Source organism: Bufo gargarizans, chromosome 4 (genome assembly GCF_014858855.1).
Source record: "Bufo gargarizans isolate SCDJY-AF-19 chromosome 4, ASM1485885v1, whole genome shotgun sequence".
NCBI classification, from domain to species: domain Eukaryota; kingdom Metazoa; phylum Chordata; class Amphibia; order Anura; family Bufonidae; genus Bufo; species Bufo gargarizans.
In genome coordinates this window covers 198,119,831-198,138,166 of record NC_058083.1, presented here as the reverse complement: position 1 = coordinate 198,138,166, position 18,336 = coordinate 198,119,831, and the positions used below count along the sequence as shown (strand labels likewise).

The following is an 18,336-nucleotide window of genomic DNA, read 5'->3' as shown; positions in this document are numbered from 1 at the left end:
GATGAGAACCTCTTTATCCTTTTTGGCGGTAAGTCTAAATGCCGTGGGCGTCAGACTTCTATTAGTCGCTGGATTAAGGAGGCCATAAGAGAGTCCTTCGTTTCCCAGGCATTGGATCCTCCAGAGTTTGTGGAGGCCCATTCCACTAGGGCCGTCTCTACTTCTTTTGCTGAAATAAGTGTCCTTCCTCTGGATCTAAATCTGTAAATCTGCCTCCTGGAGCTCTGACTCTACCTTCATCTCCCACTACAGACTGGACGCCAGGGTAGCCGAGTTTTCGGCAGACTGCTTAGTTCTGCCAGGCATGAGGGCCCTCCCTAGGGGTTCTTCTTGCTATCTTCTTCCCCATCTGTGCTGCTAGTAGGACGTAAGGGAATCATTAATTTATAACGATAATTTGTTTTCCCTTAGTCCTAACAGCAGCACACAAATATCCCACCCTAGTAGTTATTCTTGCTACAAACACAGTGGGCTGGGGGGCGGTTCCCTCCCTTTGTAGGGGAGTAAAGTTTATTATTGGCACTTGGGCTCATTAAACTTCCGCCGGTACTACCAGTCCACAGGGGGGGTAGTTAACCCCATCTGTGCTGCTGTTAGGACTAAGGGCTCTTTCACATCTGCGTTATAGTCTTCCAGCATAGAGTTCCGTCGTCGGGGCTCTATGCCAGAAGAATACTGATCAGGATTTTCCTAATGCATTCTGAATGGACAGTCCGTCCTTCAGGATGCATCAGGATGTCTTCCGTTCCGGAACGGAACGTTTTTTGGCCGCAGCAAATAGCACAGCATGCTGCGCTTTTTGCTCCGGCCAAAAATCCTGGAACACTTGCCGCAAGCTCGGATCCGGAATGAATGCCCATTGAAAGGCATTGATCCGGATCCGGCCTTAAGCTAAACGTCATTTCGGCGCATTGCCGGATGCGACGTTTAGCTTTTTCTCAATGGTTACCATGGCTGCCGGGACGCTAAAGTCCTGGCAGCCATGGTAAAGTGCAGTGGGGAGCAGCATACTTACCATCCGTGCGGCTCCCGGGGCGCTCCAGAGTGACGTCAGGGCGCCCCAAGCGCATGGATCACGTGATCGCATGGACACGTCATCCATGCGCATGGGGCGCTCTGACGTCATTCTGGAGCGCCCCGGGAGCTGCACGGATGGTAAGTATGCTGCTCCCCCCTACTACTATGGCAACCAGGACTTTAATAGCGTCCTGGGTGCCATAGTAACACTGAAAGCATTTTAAAGACGGATCCGTCTTCAAATGCTTTCAGTACACTTGCGTTTTTCCGGATCCGGACAACGCAAGTGTGAAAGAGGCCTAAGGGAAAACAAATTATCGTTAGAAATGAACGATTTTCTTTATTCACATTGCCATGAGGGCTTGTTCTTTCCAGAGCAAGATGCTCTTTTTATTGGCACCATTTACAATATGGTGGGAATTATTCTTAAAAACCAAAACACCATTTTTTCTTCTTTTTTTTTTACACCAATTCCCACTGACCTGTTATTTTTATTCTCCAGGTGGTATGATTATAACAATACCACATATGTAGTTTTTCTTGCATTATATAAAAAAAAAAAAAAAAAGTATGCCAGTATGCCTGGCAAATCAGCCTTTTTCCATTTCGCTGTAAAGGATGTATTATATTTCAATAGTAAATGTGTTTTCGCACGTGGAAATACCCATTTTTTTACTTTGGGAAAAGGGGGCGATTTGAATTTTTATATATATATACACATTTTAAAACTTTTCTTTTTACACTTTATAATAGTTCCTATACGGATTAGCTCCAACCATCATGCTCTCCATAGGAACCAACGCTCAGCAGCCTCATACCACTCACGTACAAAGGCTCCCCCGGGCCATTCATTTCTAAGTGCTGTATGTACTGAGCTATCTCCAGTATTCCCATAGAAATTAATGGAGCAGCTGCATGCTTGAATGAATGGCCGCTCCGTTCTTTTCCAGGGAGATGCAGAGGTTACAGGGCCCTTGTTCTGATCGGGGTACCAGTGGTAGGACCCCCACCGATCAGATAATTATCCCCTATCCTGTGGATAGGTAATAACTTTAACCAACTGGAAAACCCCTTTAAGACTTTAAAACATCTGCAACTGAATTGATCTGGATTCATGGGCATCCTCTAATTCCATAGTACCGCTTTTAATGGAATATCTGTATGTGGAACCTAAAAGGTTTCCAAGATGGGTCCTAGGAAGATGAAAATCTGACCTTTCTGCTGAACTTCATCACTCGGGTCAGAACTTCTCTTTAGCTGAAGAAATCGACTTACAAGGGTACAGACTTCAGATCTAATCATGTCCTGGATATTTTGAGATTCTTCACTCAAAATGTTGTCCAGACAAGACAGACTTTGGACGGGCTCAGTCTCTTTCTACACATTCCCGCCTATATTGGAGTACCTTTCTTTGGGGTAGCCAAAGTGCCCTGAAATAACATCTCTAATAATTGTATGGGACTGCATAATAAAAAAAAATCTCCCTATGCAATATAGGGGTGTAAACCACTGTGAGACTCACACTCTGGAATTCAGCACACTGATCTCCCTTTTCCTTCCTGCATGATGGCACTGGAGAGAAATGGGCTTCAGGGAAGAATATCTCCAGCCGGTCACCGTGGGATGTGACAGTGTCCGCTGGTGATCTGGGGAGGTAACACAATTTGGCATGAAACCACCTGCAAACTTAAGGGGAGGCAGATGAAGGGCCTTTTAAAAGGGATCCACGTGGGTTCCTGTTTCCTGGCCAGGTGCTGTAATAGTGCATAATGGAAATGGTGTTATTCCTTATGTACACACATGGTACTATTGATTAATGCAATGTTTGTTGAAATGTTAGGTACATTTAGGTAACACGGACAGTTTTTATGACTATCACATGAATTTGCTCAACAGCACATTTAATATGAAAGTGTACTGACAGACTTAATACATACCAGCAACCAATGAACACAGCACACTAAAGAACTATGGTTAAAATATTAACCTACTTTTACTGTTAAAACATTTTTCTAGAGTACAATATTCTAGGTGCTAGCACTAATTAAATAAAGTTGCTCTTTCATTAAGCAGCTCTGAAACACACCCACTGGCTGCCACATCCATTTTTAGCAATGTAAATGCCTCCTTTCAAGAGTTAAATCTAGAAATAAAAACTAGCAATCTTTCTAAACCTTTTAATTCAACTGTTTATTCATAAAATTGTTGTGCTGCAGCATAAGCCAGCATTCATACGCCTGTTCAGCAGAGCCATTCACTTTAATGTCCGCACGTTGCAGCAAAGTATAGGACATATCCTATCTTTTGTGGCACATTCATACTTGGCCACAACATGCAGACTATGGAACCTTTAGTGTTAACAGGTCCACACAGTGATGCGGCTTGCACTTAGCCAATATCCATGTTCGGTGGATCTGCTCTTTGCAGACAGCAACACACTTACGGTCATGTCAATGCACTGTACAACAGCATGTGGTGGCTTTTGCAGCATAGCCATTTGGCTGTGGAAACCTGTAAGTACAACTACTGCACTGCAAAAATCACACCAGCTTTCAGATGCAGTTTTTAACCACACCTTGAGCACTTTGCGAATACATGTTTAAAGGAAATCGGTCACCACATTTTTGGGACAGTTATCTGCTGTAATACAAGAGTAGAACTGCAATTAAAGGGAACCTGTCATCAACTTTATGCTGCCCATATTAACAGCAGTATAAAATAGAGACAGGCAAGTTGATTTCAGCAAACTGGTTGCCAAGAACCAACATCACTGCAGACTGGGCCTGGAAAAGTCAGCCACCTGAGAAGTCATGAATTCCTGCTCTCCCTGCTGATTGACAGTCTTCTGCCAAGTTTTCTCCCTTTCTCTCTAGAAGAGAACTGCCAATCATCAGATTGATTGGGAGAGCAGGGTATTCTGAATAACCATGATTCTTAAGTAGATTTGCCTGGACTGCAATGGTTATGATGCGACTTAGCTCATGAGCATTTCTGTTACTATTTTATGCTGCCCTCAGTGAGGTTAGCAAAAAGTTGATGACAGGTTCCCTTTAAGGAGTCCAAATAGCTACTTTGTTGTCCTACTGTACCAAGTCCACAAGCACCCAAGTCGTCTACAGTTATGTCAGCACAGTAGTCCTGACCATGCATTTCAGCACAGCCAAGTGTTTATGGCAGGGTAACAGGTCAGTTATTCCTTATGTGCATGTACTACTAATGTATTACTGCAAATAGTTCAGAATTGTAGTAACGGCTTTAACATTTCATACACAAGATATAAGTATTTAGGAAGCAAACTGTGCAACAACATTTATATCAGACTTTCAAATTGGCTCTATAGAAGTGCAGCTTTTCATTAACTGGGTTTTCCACTCCTTTAACTCATGGCTTATCCCGAGTATAGGCCATCCGTATTTTATCAGTGGGAGTCTTGATACTTATCGCTTAGCTGTTCTGCATTACCTCTAACTACAGTGCAGCTTCCACTAAAGCAAATATGAGCACTGTTGCATTATAACCAGCAGTGGTCACTACACATAATGGACAGGGCAGAAAAGTTCTAGCGATGCTGCAAAAAAAGCTAATCGGAGGGGGGGGGGGGGGGGGGGGTTCAGGATGGCCAGATATTGCTGGCAAGCCATCTATATAAAAGTACCAGTAAACCCCTTTGGCGATTACTGGAGTGATTTCTTTAAAGTCTATGTATACCTTTGGGGCAAATTTTATTTGTAATTACATTTTACTCAATTTGGGCTATAAATCATTTTTTTCAATTGGTCTATTAAAATATATTGCCGTTCTGTCATGAAGTGTTAACTGTCTAGCTGCTTGAATTGTATATTTCACTTTGAGGCACCTAATAAGGCTCATAAAGTTCATGAACAGCTATTTTAGTGTCCATTCATACAACCATAATTCTGGGTCCACATCTGTACCCATTCATTTCAATAGAGCCGCAAAATATGTGGACTGCATGGTCATGGTCTGCAAAATGCAGAACACATGACTGGTATTAGTGTTTTGCAGATGCGCAATTTGCAGACTGCAAAACACTTAGTCGTGTGAATATCCTAAGCCACATTCATATCAGTAAGAACTGAGCTACGAGTGTTTGTAACAGGCATCCTCAAACTGCGGCCCTCCAGCTGTTGTAAAACTACAACTCCCACAATGTCCTGCTGTAGGCCGTTTGGGCATGCTGGAAGTAGTAGTTTTACAATAGCTGGATGGCTGATATTTGAGGATGCCTGGTTTATAAGTTTAGCGATCAGGAGCCATCAGCTGAGCTGCCTGGCAGAACAGTAAAAATACAGATCTCCTACAACTCTAGAATCTCTGGGCTGTACACAGAACATCTCAATTTTTAATAAAAACCAATTGAAAATAGTTCTAGCTCAAAATGATTGCAATGCAATAAAAAGACCCCACCGGTGTCCACAGTGTTCAAGCAGAGGGCAGTTAGTGCGCTTGAAGAAAAGTTTTGGTGTACAAACTACAAGGATAAATTACTGCACACTTAAGGGCATAGTATTTGAAAACAGTTCTAATAATAAAAGTACATAACCAGATGAGGTTCTTTAATCTGAAGACAAGCTGCTGAAGCACAAACCAGAACATTTTGCATTTAGAGCAATACTACAGGATTTGGAGGGGAAAAAAAAAATATATAAATGTACAGTAGGTAAAACACAAGTTGACAAATTCAGTACGGGGGTCTCACACACACTCTTAAAAAAAAAGTCTGTAAGATAGTCACATCTTCCATGAAATGACGATGTCCAGGTGTCAACAGGAAAAGGTATGTCTCCACATTGGAATGTCCATACAGAAGGCTCTGCAAATGCTAGTTTCATTTGGGCATGGAGAAGGCAACAAGTAGGCCCCCTCCTACCCTCAGAGTCCATTCAGTTAAGGGAGATGGCTTGAGGCGTGGACACAGAAGAATCAAACCAATCAGTCATCAAACTTTATTTTCTTTCCTTGATTTCCACCTCGAAATCCTCCACCTCCCCTACCTAAAAGTACATTAAAAAAATAATCATTTTCCAAAAATTTAAACAACAAAAGTATTGGGATAGGTATTAAACTTACCTCCAAATCCACCTCGGCCACCACCTCTGCCACCAAATCCACCACGGCCACCTCCTCTGCCACCAAATCCGCCACGGCCACCTCCTCTGCCACCAAATCCGCCACGGCCACCTCCTCTGCCACCGAAACCGCCACGGCCACCACGCTGGCCTTCTCCTTTGGGCTTTGCAAAGTCTAATGTAACTTTGCTTCCATCAATTTCCCCATCCTCCATTGCATCCTTGGCAGCTTTAGCATCTTCGGCTGAAGAGAAATCTACAAAACCAAACCTGGAAGGATGCAAGATGGCTTATATTAATGACAAAAAAAAAAAAAAAAAAATTGCCATTTTAGTTAGCATGTTGCACGTTAAGGCCCTCAGGTGAGGTTTGAATTAAGCCAAATGTGCATTTTTTTCCTTCTCGTGTGAATCCATCAACAGCCACAAAAGGCTGGACAGAGCTCAATGAGCTTTGAAGGCATGACACATCTATACTTTTGGCAAAAATTGCATTGATAATTAGTATACCATATCACTTACCCCTTTGAGGTACCAGTGTCTCTGTCTGTTACTATTCTAGCATTAACAGAGCCATCAAATGCTTCCTTTAAGGTCTCCTCAGTTGTGTCTTCAGAAAGGCCTTTGACAAACAGTGTTTTTGATTGAGCTGATCCTGAAACAGCAAAAAAACATAATTTGCATCAAACCAGTAACAAGGATTTTAGGACATGCAATGCCAAAAGCTGGATCAGTACTTGACTATCTAGAAAAATAAGTTATCAACAGAGGATTCAGACAATCTTTTCATCCTTTCCAGCACAAGTATACAATGTTCAATGCTAATACTAATTTGGGGAACACACCTCTTCCTCCACCTTGAGGACCACCTCCTTGGCTTAACTCAATACGTATTGACCTGCCTTCAATCTCTGTGTTATTATGAGAATCTAGGGCATCCTTTGCATCATCTGCAGATGAAAATTCCACAAATGCAAACCTGTGAATGAAAAAAGGTTTCATCAGCTTGGGAATAGCAGGTTGCAAACTACACTCAAATTTAGGTAGGAGCCATATGCTAAGCAACAAGTGTCCGACAATGCCAATACTTACCCTTTGGGCCTCCCCTGATGGTTTTGTGGTATTCTAATCGAAGTTGCCTTATCAAAAACTTCCTGCAAACTGTCTTCAGTGGCACTGTATGCCAAGTTGTTTACTACAAGTACCTTCACATCAACTAGAGAAATAAAACATTCAATTTTAGTCAATAAGTTCATTCAAATTAAGGGCAAGACATGTCTTTCACTACAAGGTTTAGGGCCACTGTACAAGGAATATCAATCCAGAATTTTGAAAGGAAAAAGGAGTTTGAAGCAGAACAGTTGTTTTTTTAGCCTTTTGTAAGGAATATCAAATTGAGACACAATTTAAAGCTAATCTGTCAGTAGAGGTCTGGAGGCTGGATTCCAAATCCCAAGAACAAGGTCCAGAGTCCACCTGAATTAGAGGAGCATGCGATCTGCTGCTCCATTCACCCTCTTGGGGAATGCCAGATTGCATCAGTCAGCTATCTTTGGCAGTCTCATAGGGCATTAATGGCAAGACCGCACAACACCTCAACCACTGCTTCATTCCTTTGGGCAGACTCAGGACTCCCATTCTAGTGATTGATGAAGATCATAGCAATCAGATTCTTATGCCCTATCCTGTGGGTAGGGGATAAGTAGATATCTTGGGGGAATCCCTTAAAAAGGATTAACAGTTGTAAGCATGGAATTTTTGGTCATGTTAGTATGTTCAGCACCAACCTGCTCCACCTGGTGCTCCTCTTTTGCCTCCAGAATTACTCTTGTCTCCAGTGTAATCGATGAACATAGACCGGCCTTCAAGCTCTGTACCTTGCTTTTCTTGAATGGCTTTATCAGCCTCTGCTTCAGAGTTGAATTCCACATATGCAATCCTGACCAAAAAACACAGGATTAAATCAACAGCTTCTTGTTCTGCTTAGAGCTAAACATTTTGATTGAAGCAGCGTATAAGCATATTAAAATACAAAAGAGGCACTATGACCTCATGGAGTATAAACAAATTGAATGGAAATATATCAGAATTTGGAAAATGGCGACAGTTATTCAAATGAAGTAGCTTTGGATTACAAGCCATGCATCATTAAATGATTTGACTTACATATTAAGTTTCCTAATCTCAACAGATCAACTGTCATAGCCACACCGTTATATACACCGTTTACACATTCATCATCTCACCCTTTACTGGATCCATCTTTTGAAGTGAGGAGACGAACTTCTTTGGCATTTTCAAAGATCTCTTGTAATTGTTCAACTTCAGCACTATAGGGCAGGTTCTTCACAAATAGAGTACGTGAATCTCTTTCTGTCATAAAAAAAATTGTGATAAAGTTAAGTGTGCAGAACCTTTAAATGTGCAGGGACGTAATTAAAGTACATTTCTAAATCATATACCTTTCCTGTTTTCAGCACTTTTGTTTTTCTCAGCAGGAGAATTTGCCTTCTCTATTTTAATCTCAAAGCCAAGCACCTTTTTCCCAGACAGTTGCAGTGCCTGCTCAACCTCTTCTATGGTAGAGAAATCCACATAGCCAAATTTCCTAGAGTACAAATAGAGTATGTTTAAAAGAGGCCTATGAAAGATTTCAGACTCTAAAGTGCCCAAGAGCATATATAGCACCTTCCCCTCCAACACACACACCTACTAACTCCAATACGGACATCCTGGACAGGTAGACTCTTCTTTTCGAAAAACTCTCTCAGAGCATCCTTTAGCTCATCATAATCCTTAGCAGAATTCAAGTTGGCAACAAATACTGATAGGCCTTGTAAAGAGGAAAGAAAACTGTTAGATACACCTTTAAAAAAAGTGCCTCCTGACATGGCTCCGCGTTTGCCATTATGTAAAAATAGGGGTTGCACCAATGATTAAATAAACATAATACATTAACACAACCCCAATTATGGCCATCTGCCAAACTCCGATCTGGTCACCTGTGAGTTCATGTGATTTAGCTAAAAAGCACAGCAATTAGTATTATGTGTATACGCACAACCTCAATAATAGAACTACAGTGATGCTCATTTTAAGAGTATGAGCTTCAGATCCAGAGGAAGAGTTGTAGACAAAAGATGAAGGTTATATTAGGTGCAGCACTGTGGACAGTTTTGCAGGTGAGTTTCAACTGTATTCTATTGTGAATGGGCAACCAGTGCAGTGACAGTCAGAGCCACTAGTGAGACAGCTGAACCTGGCTGCTATTAAACTTGTAGTGTTTTTTACCATGTCCCTGGCCAATACAAAACAATTGCAGTCTCAATGCTATGGCAGGAAAAAAAATCTGATAGAGATAGATACACACACACACCTTCTGAGCCTTCAGTTTTCAGTTTTTTTGCCTCTGGAGTAGCTTTATTTTTTGGCATTTCTTTTTTGCGCTTTCCAGATTCCTTTACAGTTTCTAAACAGGAGAAAGGTTAAACAAAAATCAATTAAAAAGGAATTTCATTAGGGATGAGCATATCCAGAGTTCAGGAAAAAAAAAAGAAATTGTCGAAATTTATGAAATTACACGAAGTCTCAATACATTCTAAAAACTGTACAGAGCTCCTGCTCCACACAGTATTGAAACAGAATAGACTTGGCATGTTTCATCCAAAGTTGATTTGCTCCTCCCTAAATTTTGTCATACAAACCTTCATCATCCTCTTCATCCTCGTCGTCGTCATCATCCTCATCATCATCATCATCCTCCTCCTCCTCCGATTCTTCTTTTTTAGCAGCAACAGCTTTCTTTCCTTTAGCTACTGGTGGTGCCACTTCCATTGCCTCCTCTTCATCATCTGCATTAAAATTGAGATTATGTTAACATAAGTCAAACTATGCTGTATGTATATGCACAAGACTTTGAAGGCAACATGATCAAAAGGGGGATCAGGACTGCTAGAACTACTGACTAGCCTCAATAGTGCGTCTACATACCTCTAAAATGTATCTGTATACCATGGAGTACGTTCCCCTCTCTTGGTCTTAACCAAGGAGTACGTTCCCCTCTCTTGGATTAACAGCCATCACCAGCACAGTAATATGCCTAAACTTCTTGCTCCCAAACGGCTCCATGGAACTCCATGGAACTCCTAGTGAGTACTACCTGTTTATGTGAATGGCCAAGTCATCTTTGTATCCAATTTTAAATATCTAAAGAGTTATATGGCCTTTATGGAGACTTCATTCTTACGAAAATGCATACAGCCTTGCTTTGTGATGTAGGTAGAGAACAGTGTCAGCACACGTTGACAATAGGCAGACCTGATCTAATATGGGTGAGACCAATAGGATGTTAACCAGCATGGTGCATTACATGTAATTGGAACCTAGAAGAAGCCTGGTGTGCTTTCACATTAAGGATACTAGGCAGACAACATGAATGACAGATGCGAGTGGATTTTATTCAGTATTGTTTAACCTCCCTAATAGTGGCTGGTCTGCATCCTGCTGGGAAATGGTGCTTTAGGCTAAATACAAGCAATCAGGATTGCGCATGGAAAATCTGCACCATAGGTCATGTACATTGTATTCTATGAGAATTTGAAATTGTCATGCACAATGCAGATATTTTCTGTACTTTTTAAAATCTGCAGTATGTCAATTTTATATTTCCTGATCAAATCTTCTCTTCTACAATGAGGAGTGTAAAATCCACACCAGTTGATGCATATTGACTGCATGTTTTTTTCAGTGTTATATTACATGCCATATGCAGCCGCTCTAGACAAAACCAGACGTATTCAGTCCTGACTGGGTCAGTATGCCATTTGTGAAAAATCTAATGGCACACTAGAAAGTCAATTGAACAAGACCTTAATAAAATTATGGCAGTGGATAATGCAACAGCAGAAACCACTTTCTCCATGAAGTTAGCCAACAGCTTTCCTGCATGGAAAGTTTATACTTTCTTCATACAGTCTGCATTTTGTGTACCAACTTAAAAATGCAATAGGTTTGCTCACCTTCCTCATCCTCAGATTCTTTCTTGGGTGGCTTTTTTGCTGCTGGTTTGGCAGCGGGGTTTTTGGCAACGGGTTTCTTGGCAGTAGGCTTTTCCTCTTCAGACTCTAACAACGTTGAAATACATAAGATCAGTAATATACTAGTGATTGTTTGCAATAAGCCATGAACAGATGACAACATCCCTGCCATATAATGATTGCATTATGTGAACACAAATTGCTGCAATAATGAATGAGATGCCTGGTTGCCAACACTGAACAGCACATCAGTTAAATATTTCACCACAGGTTCCTCAGTATTAAGTCCCATAAATATTCATCATTTGTGCTTTTGGTTAAATAGGTTTTGCAACTACTGCTAGTTCTAGACATTAAAGGGTACCTGTCACGTTGAACATGGGGGGGGGGGGGGGGGATTTATCAAGACAGGCACTTTCTGCAAGGTTCTTGATATCCCTTGCACTGTCAGAAGAGGCCGCACATTTATGCTGACGAACCACGTCATGATAAATTAGGCACATTCTTCTGCAGACCATGTGCCTAAAACAGAAATCTATGACAGCACAGAGCTGCTGTAGATTTCTGACCTTTTTGGAAAACCGACGAGGGTGGCGTAAAGTTTGCAACTTTTTAAAGCCACTTTTCAGGCGCAAGGGAGATAAGACTCCCCCATGGTGTTTGAGTTGAAGGCAGCATGTTATAGAGCAGGATGAGCTGAGCAGATTGATATATAGTTTAGTGAGAAACGATTTTGTAAAACTTATTGTATTTAAATTCCTGCTCATTCTGGGTTTGAAAGACAATCTCCTTGACTTCAAATATTTTTTTTTAAATACAAGATAGGCTACTTTCAAATTTAATCGGTCATTAGTTAATGTCACCATAAAGCGATTAAAATGTGGCAGTCATAGCGCCGGAGCGCTGTCACACCACTAGTGTGGCAGCCATCTTTCTCCACAGGCAATTAATATATCTAGCTGCTGCTTATTCTTATGATGAAACATCGAGCCATTCTGGAGACCCTTTATGTGGAAGTGTTAGCCATTAGGGGTAATGGGTGGCAGGGTTATGTGTGGATCACGGCACACGTGATTGCATATTATACCCTGGCTGTGAGGTTGTACTCGTGTCCTTTCATCTGGACATATTTCTGTTAGGGCAGCATACTGATCACCTCCTTTCCCACACCCATCATACTATCAGCCCGACTACTTTTTGGTGACCGCATTTTAATCGCTTTATTGGATAACATTATTCAAAGTTACAGCACCTTCTGACACATCTGGCTTGTGCATACTTTTGAGTGGTTGCTCCAGATTTAAAATATATCCAATTTGAGGAAAAAATTTTTACACATTTTTCTCTCGATTTTAATATTTTCTAATAAAGTATATAATTTTAGCTCCTTTCTATACCGTTAGACTAGCTATTGTAGGAGCATACTCTGTCAGAAGTTAATCTGAAAGTAGCCTTATACCGAGTCTTTCCCACAACACTCAATCTGCCCAGCTCCTCCTGCTCTGTAACATGCTGCCTGCAATTTCATGGTGACAGGTTCCCTATGAAGAAAAAAAAAAAGTCACAAATGCTTATGAACCAAACATACCATCACCCTCATCTTCGTCATCCTCCTCATCATCATCATCCTCATCATCCGACTCTTCCTTTTTAGCTACCGGTTTTTTGGCAGCGGCAGCTGGCTTCTTAGCAACAGGCTTTTCTTCCTCAGATTCTTCCTCTACAATTAAAAAAATATATATCATGAACATGTGATCTGCACCGTACAATCTGGACTACTGAAACTTCTCTAACAAATTTAAACAATTCTGACAAATACATACCAGACTCCTCTTCATCTTCACTTTCTTCCTTTTTTGCCTTTTTACCATTCTTAGCCCCTGCAGGAGTAGCACCCTTTTTACCAGGTGTGAGTGCAGCCTTGGCTGGAGTGGCAGCTTTTTTCCCTGGTGTTGCTTTAGCTGGAGTGGTTGCCTTCTTAGATGGTGTCTTCACAGGAACTTCCACCTGTTGACATAATTAGATGTAAGAACCAGCCGAATATCCATTTTCATAAAGGAACTACTGAATCTGGAGTTTATTAAAGCATTCCTTGACCAACACTTCTGGATCCAAACGTTAACAAATGGGCAGTGTGCTCTCCATTAACCCTTCACAGCCATACGTGGGCTTTTTTTGCGGTGCAAGTCGATATTTCTAAAGGCCCCATTTATGGTTGTATGCAATGTCACTACGATTACAACGATACATATTTTTGGTGGGGTTTAATACTTTTTATAGCTGTGTGAGGGGTCATTCACATGTATGACTTTGATAACTTATTACAGGGATTTTGGCAGTTTTTATTTTGCAGTTTGTCGCATGGGATAAGTCTTAATAGGACGTTTTGTACACCACAATGCCTGGGATGTTTAATTTTTTTGTTTATTAACTTTTATTTTGGGGAAGAGGGTGATTTGAATTCTTATATTTCTTTACAATTTAGTTTCCCTATGGAACTATACCATGCAATCAGACTACTTCACTCGGGAGGGGCTGCTGTACACACTCTGCCTCACGGCAGGAGGCTCAGCAGCATGGAGGGAGCACGTGCTCCCGGCCATCTCGCAGATGCTGTGGTCACATTTGACAACAGCGTCAGACTGTTAGTGTCCACAATATGCATTACTGCTGGTTGCAGACATTAGCCCACAGGTGCCTGCTGTAAACACAGCATGCACCCGGTGGCTATGGTCCCCGCTAGCAGGAACCATATTTGAAGTCCCGATCATCTACATACGGCATCGGAAACTGGTTAATCTCGGGGTGCCCGATTTTGGAGACAGGAGCAGATTCTACAGGTGTAACCCATACCAATCTCTGCAAATAAATTTGTTGGGGTCCACACAGGAGACTGACCACAGATTATCAGTGGATGTTTTCTGCAGTCGGAAAACCAAGAAATTATACATCTATGCATAGGCAAGTTTGTCTATAGGAAACCCCTTTAGGGTCCATTCACACGTCCGTTGTTTGTTTCCTGATCTGTTCCGTTTTTTGCTGAACAGATCTGGATCCATTCATTTTCAATGGGTCCTGAAAAAAAACGGACAGCAGTGTCAGATTTTTTTTCAGGACCCATTGAAAATGAATGGGTCCAAATCTGTTCAGCAAAAAACGGAACAGATCAGGAAAGAAATGGACGTGTGAATGGACCCTTAGTGCTTTCACAAACAGGTTTTGGGCATTTTTCTGCACCATTAGTTCCAGATGTTAGCAATCAATATGAAAGTGTGCAGTGTGGAAATCATGTTCCGTGAGCAATTCTCAGTTCTGGACACTGCTCATCTCAGCATTATACTGATTTATACTACAGAATCATAGTGACAAAATTGTGACCATGCAGAGACACCGCATTATAAATCAGACGAGCAGTGCCCAGAATGGAGGATCACATTCATACACCGTGTGATTTCTGAACTGAACGTGCTTGTGGGAAACAGCCCTAATAGAGCAGGACAACGAAAATAACAGAAGTGACTGATTCGGCACACAACTGAGCTAAACAGACCCCACTAACTATAATGGAGTCTGTACTGGTGTCTACTTTAGCAGACTTTTCATGCAGGACTTTGTCTGCACTTTCCAGAGGACCCCCAAACAGATAGGAACATGCTCTTAGTGGTTAAAGGGGTATTCCCATCACAGATGGGGACATATCACTAGGATTTCTATGGGGCAGGTGGAAATAGCAGAGCCAGCACTATTTTCAGCTGACCCATAGAAATGAATGGAGGGTGGCTGCGCATTTCCCTGCTCCATTCTCAATTGTAGATGCAGGTACCAGAGGTGGAACTCACACCTATCAGACAACAGGGACATATCCTAGTGATATGCCCCCAATGTCTGATTGAATACCCCTTTAAAGGAGGTTTACGTTATAAGACAAATGAAGACTTTAAACAATGGCAGCTGTAGTTATGAGGTCAGTGTGCTGCAGCCACAGCCATTAGCTGTAGTGCACCAAGGCAGGGGGGAAGCTGTGGGTGGATTAGTCTGTATGCTGTGGAAAAGGTTTGGAGAATATACCAAACAGCTTCCTATAGATTTCAATGTGAAATACAAGTCCTATTGAGCATAGGCATGTATTTTAGTTTTTTTTAAAACACACTTCAGAAGCACATGTTATGCAACAGTTGGGACTGAATTCAATGGGAAAGGGGTAAAATATGTTGGTCTGTATTTGGTGGCATTTAGGGTACAAGTACATTGTAAAACTGGTCGTGGCAGGATCCTATAGAAATGATTAAGGTTGAAGCACGAGTTATATATGCAGTGACCCCCCTCCAATCACAAATGTCAACTCTGCTGGACCATGTAGCTGCACACTTCAGGTTCATTCAATCATCCGTGGTGTGTTGCGGATCCGCAACACACCCGGCCAGCAACCCCTATAGAAATACCTATTCTTGTCTGCAGCTGCGGACAAGAATAAGACACGTTCTATCTTTCACAGAGCTGCGGACCGGAAGTTCTGGGAGTGTTCCCTCTGCTTCACGTCCTGGCCCATAGCGAATGAATGGGTCTGCACCTGTTCCGTGTGAATGGACCCTTAGAGAACTATCAGGAATGAACCAAGCATTCCAGATAACTGCTTGCTTCTCAGCAGAGAACAGGGCTACATTTACAAGTGGCACTCACCTCTGCTGTACAGGACAAGCAACCAATACAGCGATCATAGAGAATAACTGTTCCAGTGCAGCAGATCCACATTCAGACAGGACGATCTGCTGCACAGAAACAACGATTTAGGTGCCGACTGAAAGACACCACCACCTGATGAACGAGCATGAGCTCCATCGGGTGATCGTCAGCACCTTTCACACAGTCCGATCACTAGGAATGAGCATTTCTACAAGTGCTCATCCCTGATATTAACCTCATTATCAGTCATAGTGTGTCCAGCCGAGTCGTACTTACATGCTGAGACTAGCTCAGATTACACCTTCTGCACGGCAAAGTGTGAAGTCAGCAGAAGAAATACACAGCAGAAACTGACATGCTGCTGATAAAAGGCGACTGCACACGAGTGGGGGGTTAACGCACATATGATCAGCACAAGTGTCCGTGTAGATTTAGTTGGGTTTCTGCACCTAGTCTGCAATTTCTAACCGCGGATTAGATGCGTTTTCGCTGCAGAGCTTATCCTTCATTGGAAAAGAGTGAAATCCACAAACAATTGACATGCTGCAGATCTGGTAAACCAGTTGACAGAATCCACATGTGTAATCTCATACACTTGTCTGGTACTGTACTATGCTGTGGTTTCTATGCACGCATTCCGCGCCGTGCGCATGTGGCCTTAGGCCTGGCTAACCTAGAGTGGGGGTGATTCTCACCTGATCCCCACTACTGGATCGGGTCCGTTGGGCTAGCAGGCCAGCTATTTCTCACCCACATGTGCTGAGGACATCTGTTGATGGTAGCACATGTGACCACTGCAGCCAATCACAGGCCACAGCTACCATGTGATGCAGAACTGCTGGCCCTGGAGCCAAACAGATCCTGTAGAGGGGATCCGAGGACCATCACCCACACTATCAGGCCATGCTGTGAGTTGGATAAGCCCTATAAAATCTGTAGCTTCTATACTCCTTGTAGGTGCGGGTCCCAAATTTGGAGAACAGAGCCAGGGAGAGTTTATGCTGGAGGGCCCCAGGGTCTGTCCACCACCAAGCGCTACAGGGGCAGCGCGTACACCCTCGATTAACTTCCCTACTTTGGGACCCGCACCTATCAGAAAACGGGTGTATATCCTAGCGATATGCCCCCATTGTCTAAGATGAGGATAACCCCTTTTATTTACATAAAGCTACAATCACACAGGTAACTCACCTCCTCTTCACTTTCCTCCATGTCTTCCTCTTCACTGTCTTCCACCTCCTTTGGGGGAGGGGGCTTAGGCTTGCCTTGTGCTTTTGCTCCCTGAAACAAAAAAAAGGTAATTAAATAAACTTCATAACAGAACAAAACCATCACTCAAATCCGTACAAATCGGTAAGTGAAGCTAAACACATAAGGCACCGAATTAAGCACAACATGGGGGCATCCATTGTGGGAACACGTGCCACCGAACAGCTAGCTGACAACACGTGTGGTAGTCCTGATCCCCCCTCCCCCGACAACTCGCGTGGTACGGGCCTCCGGGGCCACGTGTTACTCCCCGCTTCAAACCACGTGTTCGTGCACGGACAGCGTGGGGGCGGAAGTGGGAGCCGCGGACTACACGCGAGAAGTTCAGCTAGCGGGAAAACAAAATGGCGCCTTCAGGGCCGCGCACACCTCTACCAAGAATCCCCCCCTCCGTCTGCATGGCACAGCAGCCTAGCATAAGCCGACTCGGAAGTAGCTCTCCGAGCGGGAAAACCCACGCTCAGCCTTCGTACAGCCGCTGTTGTGGTCACATAATTAACTCTTAATATACCAGCATACTGCCGGAACAGTGACGTCAACAGTTCTAGATCGCGGGCTTACACACGCATGCGTACTACACAATTCCGCGCTCAAAGCAACCAGGCCACAGCCAGATGCACCTTCCATACGTCGCTACCGTCATTATACAACGGTCGCCGGCGATCAGCTATGCACCCCCTGCGCCTATATATAGGGACCTAAAGTAAAAGCACCAAAATACAGGCGTTAATAATCGTACCCTTCCGCACAAACACTACTCGCACGCGTTCTTACCTTAGCTAGTTTCACCATGTCGGCAGTTGATGTGTGGATGTCGGAGTTTATGTACCTTTGCTGCTCGGAAGGACACGAGTGGTCTGTGTCAAGAAACCAACTGGCGGCGAGGAGCTGGAGAAGGCGCTAATAAAGACTACGTGTCACGTGCTTACCAGTAGCCAATCCGTAAGCGACGACGGGGATAGTAGCCGCCCCTCGCTTTCTCCGCCTTTTTGATCCTGTGCGAACGTGTAACCAATGACAGGCGAGAGATCTCATTTGGAACGCACACCTCCGACCAATGAAATCGTGAGGCTCGCAGGGACCTATGAGCGAGCCTACCGCGACGCCTTTCGTAGCCATTTTGGGTATATTTACCATGTGTTTCCCACCGTCTCCAAGATGGCCGCGTAGTAGGGGGATTCCCACGTGGGTACTATTTAGTAGAGACCCGTGGGGTTTGGGGCTGTTTTTACTCTTAGTAGA

The 18,336-nt window shown here is 43.1% G+C and overlaps 1 protein-coding gene and 2 non-coding genes across 3 annotated transcripts; all 3 read right to left on the bottom strand.

Annotated features, from left to right (window-relative positions):
- Positions 1-3,188: 3,188 nt before the first annotated feature.
- NCL (nucleolin) lies at positions 3,189-18,023 on the bottom strand. The gene is made up of 16 exons (XM_044289075.1): positions 17,869-18,023; positions 17,017-17,106; positions 12,966-13,149; positions 12,731-12,862; positions 11,125-11,229; positions 9,811-9,957; positions 9,483-9,575; positions 8,816-8,939; positions 8,569-8,714; positions 8,353-8,479; positions 7,894-8,045; positions 7,199-7,322; positions 6,952-7,085; positions 6,629-6,761; positions 6,109-6,377; positions 3,189-6,032 (listed from the first exon to the last, which is right to left on the bottom strand). Exons 1-16 carry the CDS (start codon positions 17,884-17,886, stop codon positions 5,971-5,973), a joined length of 2,040 nt encoding a protein of 679 aa, XP_044145010.1. The 5' UTR covers positions 17,887-18,023; the 3' UTR covers positions 3,189-5,970.
- Positions 6,832-6,904, bottom strand: LOC122937039. The gene has a single exon (XR_006389461.1). It is a non-coding gene; the product is annotated as a small nucleolar RNA SNORD20 (small nucleolar RNA).
- On the bottom strand, positions 11,386-11,454 carry LOC122937037. The gene has a single exon (XR_006389459.1). It is a non-coding gene; the product is annotated as a small nucleolar RNA SNORD82 (small nucleolar RNA).
- Positions 18,024-18,336: the final 313 nt, after the last annotated feature.

What these genes read in the sequence shown, in the direction of transcription:
- NCL (XM_044289075.1), bottom strand. An exon ending in TGACGAAGATGAGGGTGATG is followed by an intron (nt 11,230 to 12,730) that starts GTATGTTTGGTT and finishes CAACGTTGTTAG; the next exon opens with AGTCTGAAGAGGAAAAGCCT. An exon ending in AAGTGCTGAAAACAGGAAAG is followed by an intron (nt 8,480 to 8,568) that starts GTATATGATTTA and finishes TTTTTATGACAG; the next exon opens with AAAGAGATTCACGTACTCTA.